Here is a 10,798-nt window from a genome sequence, read left to right on the forward strand (position 1 = left end):
TCCATTCCCTGCTCTCTTCTAGGCTCACTGGGTAACCCTGGGCGGGAGCTCCGGGGAAGGGGCGATTCGGAGAACTGTTACTTTATTTTCTTTTAATGACGATTTGCAAAGCAAATGCTGAGCTCACCGGAGGGCAGAACCCTGAGAGGTGCCCATTCCCGATCCAAAGAAACCCCATTTTATTCACCCCAACCAGCTGAAGAGGCGGGAGGCCGGAGACGCTTTTCTCGCTGAGAAAAAGTGCTTGAAAAGCCAGATGGTAATTCATTGCGATTCAGACGGAAAGTGATGGTTTCGGTGGTGGCAGTTTGGGGTTGTGAAGCAGGGGACAGATTTGTTCTGTGTCTGTACAGCAGGTAGCAAAATGGGATCCCGCTCCAGGACTGGGGTCCTAGGCACGGCCATAACACACCTCATAAATAATAGTAGTAATAAGATATTTAGTGCCCACCTTAGGGAGGGGTCTTAGTGCTGACCCTAGCAACTAAAGCAGCCTGGTGTTTAACCTATAACAACAGGAGTCGATTCTTTACTTCAAGTGGCCTGGGGTGGTGGCTTCCACACTGAGGGGCCTGGGTTTGATCCCCCTTGATAACTGAGGTCGCTGATTAATTATGAGTCCGGGTGGTCTCTCATGAAGCTCTTGAAGGAGGGAATTATTCAGGGCTGGGAAATCCCCATGGAGGTCCCTTTTTCCTACCACACATTGGAAAGCACAGAGAGCCTGTGGCTGCCTCTAGCAGAAAGACATGTGCTCCCGCAGGGAGGCAAAGCCGGGGGCGGGGGGGGCGTGGCTTCTGGCAGGGTAGCCCCACCCAGCCAAGCAAGAGAAAAGTGTAAGGACACACAGGCCAGTTGGGTAATAGTGTGGTTTCCTCTCTGGGGCTGTGGGCGTCATCACAGCTCAGATACATAACCCAGGCCACAGCGGGGATGATCAATCCTCTTCTTGCTAGGGACGGCGTCAAATCTGCTTCTGGCTCTGCCGTCAAGTCCATAAGCATCTCCCGGGCTCTGCTGTGGACCTTCTCCTGCTCCACCGAGAGCAATCATGGGCGATGGGGTGGTGTATCCTTCTGTCTTCGTGGTGGACGGCCAGCAGCACGGGGTCCCCTTTGTCCCGCCCATGAGGAGGAAGCGACGGGTGTGCTTGCACAGCCAGTTCTTCCTGGCCTCTCTGGTCATCTTAGCCCTGGCTGGTGTGGCCACCGAAGGCTATTTCCTGATCCGCTTCCAGAAAGAGCTGGAGAAGGCGACGTCCCAGGTTGGGGTGAGTGACTGGGAAAGGGGATCGGGAGATGAGAGTCTTGCATCACGCATGGGCAGTGATGGGACATGTGTGTGTGTGTGTGTGTGTGTGTGTGTGTGTGCGCACGAGAGGATGGGGCAGCGTGTGTTGGCAGGGGGCTCTGCGTGTGTATGTGTGTACACAGTAATAGGGAAATGAGCTGGTATGCACTTGGAGGCAGGGGTGTTGTGACACAGTGTCTGGGAAGTGCTTGTGTGCTGGGATCGGGCTGTGTGTGTGTGTGTGTGTGTGTGTGTGTGTGTCTGCTGGAATGTGAAAATGAGCAGACTGCATGTGTGTTGGGAAGGCGCTGTGTGTGTGTGTGTACGCATGCGTGCGCTGTAATTTGGAAATGCGCTGGTGTGAGTGTGTGTGTGTGTTAGGATAAAGCTAGGTATTTGCTGGGACAGGGATCTGGGCGTGTGTTTGTGCTGTGATGGGACTATGTGATTTAGGGGACTCGTGTCTGCTAGTATGGGACAACGCAGGTTTGTGATAGCAGAGAGTCGTGCTGAGTTGTGTTAAGCAGAGAGTTGTGTGTCTGTGTGCTGCAATGGGGCTGTGTGCAGTAGTATGGGACAATACGTTTGTGTTAACCTGGAGTGTGTGTTGAATCAGGACAGGCATGTGCACACCTGCTTTTGTGTGTGTGCTGGGAATGAGCAGTGTGGCTTTGCTAGGGTGAGCCCGGGTGTGTCTGTGTGCTCTGACAGGGCACTGTGTGGTTCTGAGAGAGTGTGTGTGTGTGTGTGTGTGTGTGTGTATGGATTTGTGTGTATAAATGGTGTTGGAGTTGTGTGTGTGTGTGTGTGTGTATGTAGGTTGGGGTGGCACTCTTGTGTATTACTGTGTGTATCTGTGTGTGAACACCCAGTGTGTGTGTGTGTGTGTGTGTGTCTGTAGATTGGGGTGGCACTCTTGTGTATTACTGTGTGTGTCTGTGTGTGAACACCCAGTGTGTGTGTGTGTGTGTGTAGGTTGGGGTGGCACTCTTGTGTATTACTGTGTGTGTCTGTGTGTGAACACCCAGTGTGTGTGTGTGTGTGTGTGTAGGTTGGGGTGGCACTCTTGTGTATTACTGTGTGTGTGTGTGTGTGTGTGTGTGTACACCCAGTGTGTGTGTGTGTGTGTGTGTGTGTGTACACACCTTATAACAAGAGACACATTTCAAGCCACATTGTGCTTATGGGCGCCCAGGCCAGCTGGTTGCAAACATTCCTGTGGAATCTCAAACTGCCCAGGCCCGGGCCCTGCCGCTGCCCCTCCTGGGGGGTCTCTACAGCGGGGAAATCCAGGGACCATGTCCAAGCCCCCTCCTTTCAGGGGTCTTCCTTCCACCCCAACAACCAACCCCCTCCGCCAACGAGCCCCAAGAACCCCTGCAGAAATCTGCGTTGACCACGGCAATCCCAGGGGCAGGCAGGAGAACGGGCCGGAGGGGCAGCTAGGGAAGGGGCTGTTCCCCTGGGAGTCTGAATTGCCCCTGCCCTTGTGGGTCTTTTACCTCCCCTACTGGGGAGCCGGCCTGGCTCGTGCTGCCCTCAAAAACGGTGTTAGAACCTGGGTCAGCTACAAGTGCTTGTAAACTGCATCCTGTTATAAGGCTGGGTTTAAGCTCAGGCACAGAGCCGGGCCGCCCGGCTCTGGGAGGGGAGTGGGTAAGTAGGTCGGACTTCTGGGTTCTATCCCCAACTCTGAGCCAAACTTTCATAGCATTTAAGGCCAGCAGGGATCATTAGGTGATCTAGTCTGACCTCCTATTCGTCACAGGCCATTACATTTCAGCCAGATATCCCTCTAAAGCCCAAAGGTTTAGTTATGCTGCAGCATTTCAGTCCTCAATTTCATATATGCCAAGGCTCTGACCCCCACAGGCACTGGAGTTCGGTGTCTAAATACCTTCGAAGGTCTGGGCCCAAGCACCTGAAACTCTAGGCGAGCCCCAGGTTCTCAGCACCTCATAGAATCAGGCCTGAACCTTGCCCAGCTGGGCAGCCAATGTCACTGGCAGAGTCGTGACCGTGTCTGCACACCCCACGTATCCAGGTGTCTGCACACCCCACGTAGCCAGGTGTCTGATCCTGCCCGGGGCTGAGCCAATCACAGCTCCAGTGGGAGGAAGGTAGGTTGAGCTAGTCGGAAAATGGGGGTGGGGGGATCCACTGGAAATGTCAACCCTTTATTGAAGAAACGAACCCCGGAAATTCTTCAGACAAAACCCAAAAACTATTTGGCTGAAAATGTTCAGGGTTTGGGAGTTGGGGGGTTTTTTTTGCTGACAAAAAAAATCAAACGTTTTCAAGGAAATCAGGCCGTTTCCTTAAAAAAAAAAAACGAACACCCTTTTGTTTAGTGAAAAGCCCAACGTTTTCGATTGGAAAAAAAAATGCTGATGGAATATTTTCATCCTACTCTGATATTAGGGGTTCGGGGTGTGTGTGTGTGCGTGTGTGTGTGTGTGTGTGTGGCCTTCCTGACAGACTTGTATTTTGTATTCTAGGAGGAAGCAGGGGCCATCTCCGAGAAGTCCATTCAAGGTAAATCTCTTCCCCCTTTCGCTAACCCTCAGCTGCCAGCCCACTGAAACACAGACCAGATGTTAAGAGCTCGGTTCTCCCAATGAAGGACAGATTTTTTCCAGAAGCGCGCTGCTACATTACCCAGTGTATGTCTACACTGCAATTAAACACCTGCAGGTGACCTGTGTCAGTTGACTCTGGCTTACAGGGCTAGGGCCGCCTGGCTGTTTCATTGTGGGGTAGACGTTTGGGCTCAGGTTGGATCCTGGGCTCTGGGACCTTCCCCTCTTGCCGGGTCTCAGAGTCCGGGCTCCAGTCTGAGCCCAGATGTCTACATGGCTATTTTTAGCCCAGTAGCACAAGCCCCATGAATCCAAATCAATTGGCCCAGGCTCTGAGACTCGCCTCTGTGTAGACGCACCCAAAGGGACCTAAGTCAAGGCCAGATATTCAGAGGCACCCGGGGTGCTGACCACTGGAAGATCCGTATGTCGGTGCCTAAAAGGGAACTGAGCTCTTGTAAGTGGGAGTAGCCCCGTTGAGTTCGCACCAGCTGAGGGGTTTGGCCAGGAGAATGAACCAGCCAAACGACGCTACAATCTCCCAGTGCCTGACTATGAGCTCCCTTATGCGGCTGTGACCTCGCCAGCGGCGTTACACCAGTGTCAAAGCGGGGAGAGGAGAATTCCTGCCCCGCGGTTGGACCCGCTGAAATAAAAACATTCACCCATTTATTCCCAAGCAGACGCGGACCCGGGGCCAGATCCTCAGCTGGTGTAAATCAGGATAGCCCTTGTTGACGCCGGTGGAGCAATGCCCGTTTACACCAGCTTGGAATCTGGTTCTAAATTCGTCGGTCGACTGATTTGCCACGAACAGTCCCACCGACCGTACCCAGAAGTGAGTTTCCACAAAGCCTAGTGTGACTCCGACAGGGGGTGGGTCTAATCTCTGTTAACGAAGCCCCCTTGTCTCCACACCCCACCCCATTTCCTCTGGTTAACAGCTCTGCATCAGACCTTCCACGCTAGGGACAGAGATGTGTGCTCGCACAAAGAATTGCAATGGGTTATTTGTAATGGGTTGGTCAACCAAGGTTTATTCATAGCCTCAGGGACTCTCAGGTCGGGCCTCTCGGTGGTTTGTATATATAGCCCTTCTTGGTGGCAGGAGGAGGAAAGGAAACTTCTCCTGCTGCGTGACTCTGATGTAATGGATCAGAGTGTGCACTGGGCTACAATTCTCCATCCCTGGGAATTTTGTGTTCCAGATGGGCTGTTTTTCTAGCATACCTGCTCTAGTTCCAACAGGAACTAATCCAGGGAAGTCCTGTGGCCTGTGTGATACAGGAAGCCAGACTAGATAATCCAAACGATCCCTTCTGGAATCGATGACTCTAGAGTGAGGAGCCGGGGTACCATTCTGCTCGGGGAGCATTTTGCGATGAGGTTAATGGCTGCAGGTATTTGGAGGCTGTGCGGCCTAGCGGACAGAGCCTTCGACTGGGAGACCTGGGTTCTATCCCCACCTATGCCACTGGCCTGCTGGGTGACCTTAGGCAAGTCACTTCCCCTCTTTGTGCCTCAGTTTCCCCGTCTCTATAATGGGAACAATGATACTGACCTCCTTTGTAAAGGCCTGTGGAGTCCACTGATGTAAAGGGGCATATAAGTGAGTTAGGGATGATGATGATATTGACTTGGTAGTGGCACTATGTCTTTAATGTGTTGATTAGGTTGGTCAAGAGCACAGTAACGAGGTGGCTAGTGTGTATGAACACCGCTGTCCTCTGCTGGATGGTACCAGAACTGCTCATCTGTGTTTCATAGTCCCGACACTGTGAACAGAGATTCTCCTTCAGCTCTTTTTGGAACAGAAATTATGGGTCCTGTCCCTGCTGCTGCTTTCAGGTTCTGAGCATCCCTGTCGTACAGCAAAGCAAGACCCAGGACAGGATGAGGTGGTTTTGATTTGGTACAGCGGGTGGGGGTTGGGGATATTGCCAAGCCAGGGTGGTGGATTTTTATTACAGTAGCATATACAGTAGTCATGGCTCAGGATCCCAGTGCTAGGTGCTGTACATTATTGATTAGGTGTATTACGGTACCACCTAGGAGCCTCAGTCATGACCCAGGACTCCGTTGTGTTAGGCGCTGTACAATTTAAATACAGAACAAAAAGACAGTTCCTGCCCCGGTGAGCTTACTGCTTTTAGTGTACCAGATCTTCAGCTGGTGCAAATTAGCAGAGCTTCCCTGAAGTCAAAGGACCTCCATTGCTTTGCACCATCTGAGGTTCTGGCCTAGGCAGTTGAATAGTGGCCGTGGGATGGGTTTGGATGGTGCCGCAGCCTTGCCGCACAAAAGAACGTGCAGGCCCAGACCCCGCTCTTGGAAAAACGCTTCCCCCTAACAGAAAATCTCCTTTTAGCTGCTAGCGGGATGGGGTCTCTGACACATGGCTAAGCAGTTCCAACCCCATCCAGCAGAGGACAGTGGGGCCCAGAGGTGCTAGACGGTTCACTGCAATACAACATGAAGCAGCATGTTTGCCTAGCGCATCCTCCCCCGCAACTGCTTTCCGGGGGGGGCGGGAGGGGGAGTCTTTTCTGAGCTGGGTGCAGTGAAGCGGGAGGGGGGGGGGGCGCGGTGTGTGTGGAAACGAGACAGAAAGGAAACAGAGAGAGAAATTAAATAGCGGCCCCGATGAAAGTGCAGGCTAGACCCAGTGCGGGGGAGAGTGGAAGGAAGTGGTGACGGGAGCGGGGGGAGAGGGAAGGAGAGGGGGTTGCGACAGTGAGGGGTGAATGGAATGGGGGCGTAATGGAGTGAGTGGGGGGAACGTGATGAGGGTGCAATGGAACAAGGCAGATGGGGGACAAGATGAATGTGACATTACTGGCGGGGCGGGGGGGACACAGGGCACCATTGCTTTACAAAGGAGGGTGAGTCCCAGTTCAGATCCAGGGCCATCTCCAGAACTCAGCTCTTCTCCAGCCCATGCTGGGGACAGGACTCGGAACTGGGCTGATCTCACAGCTGGGCCTTTGTTTGTTTGTTTGTCTCATTTGCAGACCGGAAACTTCACGCTGAGAAGCCTGCAGCTCACGTCTTGGGTAGGTTGAAGTCCTCCTTAACCCTGCATAGTCTGCTGCCTCTGTTGTAGAGGGGCGTGGTTAGAGCAGTGGGGGATGGGATCAGGACTCCTGGGTTCTGTTCACAGCTGTGGGAGGGGAGTGGGGTCCAGTGATTAGAGCAGTGAAGGAGGATGGGGTCAGGACTCCTGGGTTCTATTCTTAGCTCTGGAAAGGATGTGGGGTCCAGTGAGTAGAGCAGTGAAGGAGGATGGGGCCAGGACTCCTGGGTTCTCTTCCTAGCTCTAGGAGGGATGTGGGGTCTAGTGATTAGAGCAGGGGTGGATGGGGCCAGGACTCCAGGGTTCCCTTCCCAGTTATGCCTCCTTCTGGGCTGAGACCCAGGGAGGGAGCTGAGGCCTGACATGTTGTGGGCATCATGTTCCCCAGGTGCAGCCTTCACCACCTCTGGGAACGGTTCTCTGCAGTGGGAACACAGTAAGGACTGGGCTTTCCTGCATGACATGCGTTACCAGGGCGGCTCCCTGGTCTGCATCAAGCCCGGCTACTATTACATCTACTCCAAGATCCATCTCATGGCGCAGAGTTGCTCTCAGCAGGACCAGAATTCCGTTATCTATCATAGCATCTATAAGAAGACCCCCAGGTATGTCGAGGAGATGAAACTTGTGGAGAACCTGATCCTTTTCTGCGATGGGAAGGACAGCAGGTTCTGGAGGCAAAACAGCTTCCTCGGAGGAATCTTCCACCTGGAGGAGGAGGAACAGATTTACGTCAAGGTGTCACAGAGACAGGTGCTACAGGTCAGAGACGGCACCAGGTCTTATTTTGGCACCTTCATGATCTGAGCAGGCCCTTCCCACAGCTGCAAGTGCTGGGTTTGGGGTTGAGGCCTTGTGCTTTTTAATCTGCCACTGATATGGTTTTCCTACATGGACCATCCCTCTGACCCAGCACCCCCCAAAATACTGTTGCACCTTCCCGGTCTAATATGCTCCCCAGACTGGATCCGGCTTGTGAGGTTAACTTCAGAGGCTGGTCACAGAGCTCAGAAGAAGGAAGGGTGGGCTTCCAGCTGAGGCGTTGTACTAGGAATCAGGACTCCGGGGGCCTCGTCCTAGCTCTGCTACTGACTTGCTGTGTGACCTCAGTCCAGACACTTTCTCTCTGTATGGCTTGCTGCACAAAAATGCCACCTCACGAGGGTATCCTGAAGCTTAAGTTGCATGGAGTGCTTTGGACGGAAGAGACTCTAGTAAGCAGTAGGTCGATCCAAGGGGAGGTCACTGAACTGGGAGTCAGGACTCCTGGGTTCTAGTCTCGCTCTGGGAGAGGCAGCTGGATCTAGCAGTTTGCTCAGGGGAGACTGGGAGTCAGGACTCCTGGGTTCTATCCCCAGCTGTGCCACCCACCTGCTGTGAAACCATGCCTTTCTGTACCTCCATTTCCCTAGCTGCAAAAAAGGGATGCTGGTTCTCCCTTACCCTTGTGTTATAGGTCATAATGCTCTCCCCTGCGTAGCTGGCCACTGTCCCTCCATCAGGTCCAGCGGTTTTCAAATAGCTTCGAAAGCCAAGATGAGCTTTGAAAGTGGAGAGACAAAGAAACTGGCTACCCCAAGGGACTATGGGACATTTTGCCTCCAGGTCGCCAAGGCCGGCCGACCCTCAGCCACTGTATATCACTGTAACTTCAATCATTCCATGCTTGTTTGTGCCAGCTGACCGGGTGTTGGAGGGAGGGAAGTGTATTTAATTGGCGTGCCGTTCTGCTTAGCAACTGATGGTGCTTGACGGGATCAAATCCTGCCGTTCCCTTTGCTCACGGGGAAGATCCTGATTCGGGCACCTCCCTTTGAGGGTCTGGCCTGAGGAGTCTGCCCGAGGAAGAGCGTCAGAGAGCCGTCTCGTCAGCTGGTGCAAATCAGCATGGCTGCGATGGGGCAATATCCCTGCCGAGGCTCGGGCCCTCGCTATTTAGCCCCGCGTCTCCGCCCTGGGCGAGAACGGGCCAAGTTCTCCTCTCACTCGCTGCGGTGTGAATCCGGAGGAAGTTCGCGGAAGCGGCGCCCATGTAAGACTTAGCCGAGGGGAGGATCCCGCGTGACGGGCCCAGATCTCCGGCGGGGAGACGTTAGTGTCGATTCATCGGAGTCCTTGAGGCGAAGCGGATTTCCAGTCGCTGGGGATGTGGCCCGGCTCCCGCCATTCCCTGTGCTGCTTTATGTGCCGTGAATGTATGTAAGTGTGTGCACCTATTTATTTTCCAATGAGTATTCCCTGATATTCAGGGAGCAGCTGTATCTAAGGGTTATTTATCCATTACCCCAGGGCCACTGGGCATGTTTGGGACGGGGGGGGAGGGGCAGAATTGTTGATAATTTGATGGATGATATTGATGTTTATTTTAGACATTTAAATTTTTTTTTTTATGAATGTAAATGTTCACCATGGTGCAAATTTACGGGTCGCTTTTCCCCTCCTGTTCTTATTGGTTTCAGTGTTCATAGCTGGGAGACACGGGGAGGCGGGGGGAGGCAGTTATTTAACTAAGTAGGGGTTGAGATTTCAACTGTTAAAGCTTTATAACGGGTCAAACACAAATGGTCAAACATCGCGTGTCAAAATATACAAAGTAAATGGCCTGAAATCAAACCCCAATACGTTCTCAGGCCGCCTTTTTTCTCACTTTGCCCATCTGTACATTTCTACGATTACCAATGGAAATAGCTTTTGTCCTCGGTTTGTGGGTGTGTATGGTGAAATTGACGTTTATTGACACAGATAAAAATCGAATCCTTCCAAGCCTTGGATGTAGGGTGACCAGATGTCCCGATTTTATAGGGACAGTCCCAATATTTGAGGCTTTTTCTTATATAGAAGCCCATCGCCCCCCACCCCCTGTCCCGATTTTTCACACTTGCGGTCTGGTCACCCTACTTGGAGGCCGCCTCCCTAGGGGACATGGGAGGCTGTGGGCCTGTCTCCCACAGGACCTGCCACACACACCCTTACCCTTAAAGAGCAGACCCCTCTGCCCTTCTTTCTGCTCTCGTGAGGGCAATGTTTGCATTGATCCGAGTTGCACCGTTCCCTACCTGAGTTTGGAGCACCCTGGGGGCTGCGCCGGCTCTGACAGATGTTCAGGGCGGTGAAATGCCGGGAGGTGAGTCAGAGCTGAGCGCTGGGATTCTGGGCTAATAGGCAGCAGTGCTTGGGTCTGGGAGGAAGCGCACTCTTAATATGATAGTGGGCTGGGCATTGGGACTCCTGGGTTCTAATCACGGTTCCGGGAAGGCTGGAGGGTCTAGTGGTTAGAGCAGAGGGTCCTGGGTTCTATTCCCAGCTTGAATAAGGACTCTTGGGTTCTACTTCCCACTGTGGGAGAGGAGTGGAGCCTAAGACAACAGGAGCTGGGGGAGTCAGGATTCCCAGATTCTGTTCCTAGCTCTGCCATTGGTTTTCCATGTAATCTACCTCCCTGGGCCCGATCTGGCTTCCGTTGAAGTAACTGGCCAATCTGCCGTTAAATTCAGTGGGAGCAGCCGTGGGGTTAATCAGTGTCTGTAAAGCACCTGGAGACCCCAAAGGGACAGAGCAAAGACTGGTCACTGCCTTGTAAAAATTACCTGTAGCTCATCTGCTGAGCTTCGAAATAAAATGAGTTCTCTCGTCGGCCCCGTGTGACGCGACTGCTCTGAAGTAAAATCCCTGCTTGAGACCTAGGGCCAGACTCCCGGCTGGTGCAAATCGGCATTGCTCCATGGGAGTCAATGGGTCCAGATCCCCACCCCGTTGGTGTAAATCCATTGAAGTCAGCTGAGGATTTCCAACAGGCGCCGCAATTGTGTTACCCCACCGCCAGCAGCCCGCTGCCTCATTCTCACTCCCACCGGAG

General features: G+C 53.0%; 1 protein-coding gene across 1 annotated transcript; it reads left to right on the forward strand.

Annotated features, from left to right (window-relative positions):
• The first annotated feature begins 559 nt into the window (after window positions 1-559).
• Window positions 560-10,495, forward strand: TNFSF14 (TNF superfamily member 14). The gene is made up of 4 exons (XM_054012260.1): window positions 560-1,270; window positions 3,789-3,825; window positions 6,881-6,922; window positions 7,331-10,495. The coding sequence occupies exons 1-4, from the start codon at window positions 1,052-1,054 to the stop codon at window positions 7,747-7,749; spliced, it is 717 nt and encodes a 238-aa protein (XP_053868235.1). The 5' UTR covers window positions 560-1,051; the 3' UTR covers window positions 7,750-10,495.
• The last annotated feature ends 303 nt before the right edge of the window (window positions 10,496-10,798 follow it).

This window comes from Malaclemys terrapin, chromosome 23 (assembly GCF_027887155.1).
Source record: "Malaclemys terrapin pileata isolate rMalTer1 chromosome 23, rMalTer1.hap1, whole genome shotgun sequence".
NCBI classification, from domain to species: domain Eukaryota; kingdom Metazoa; phylum Chordata; order Testudines; family Emydidae; genus Malaclemys; species Malaclemys terrapin.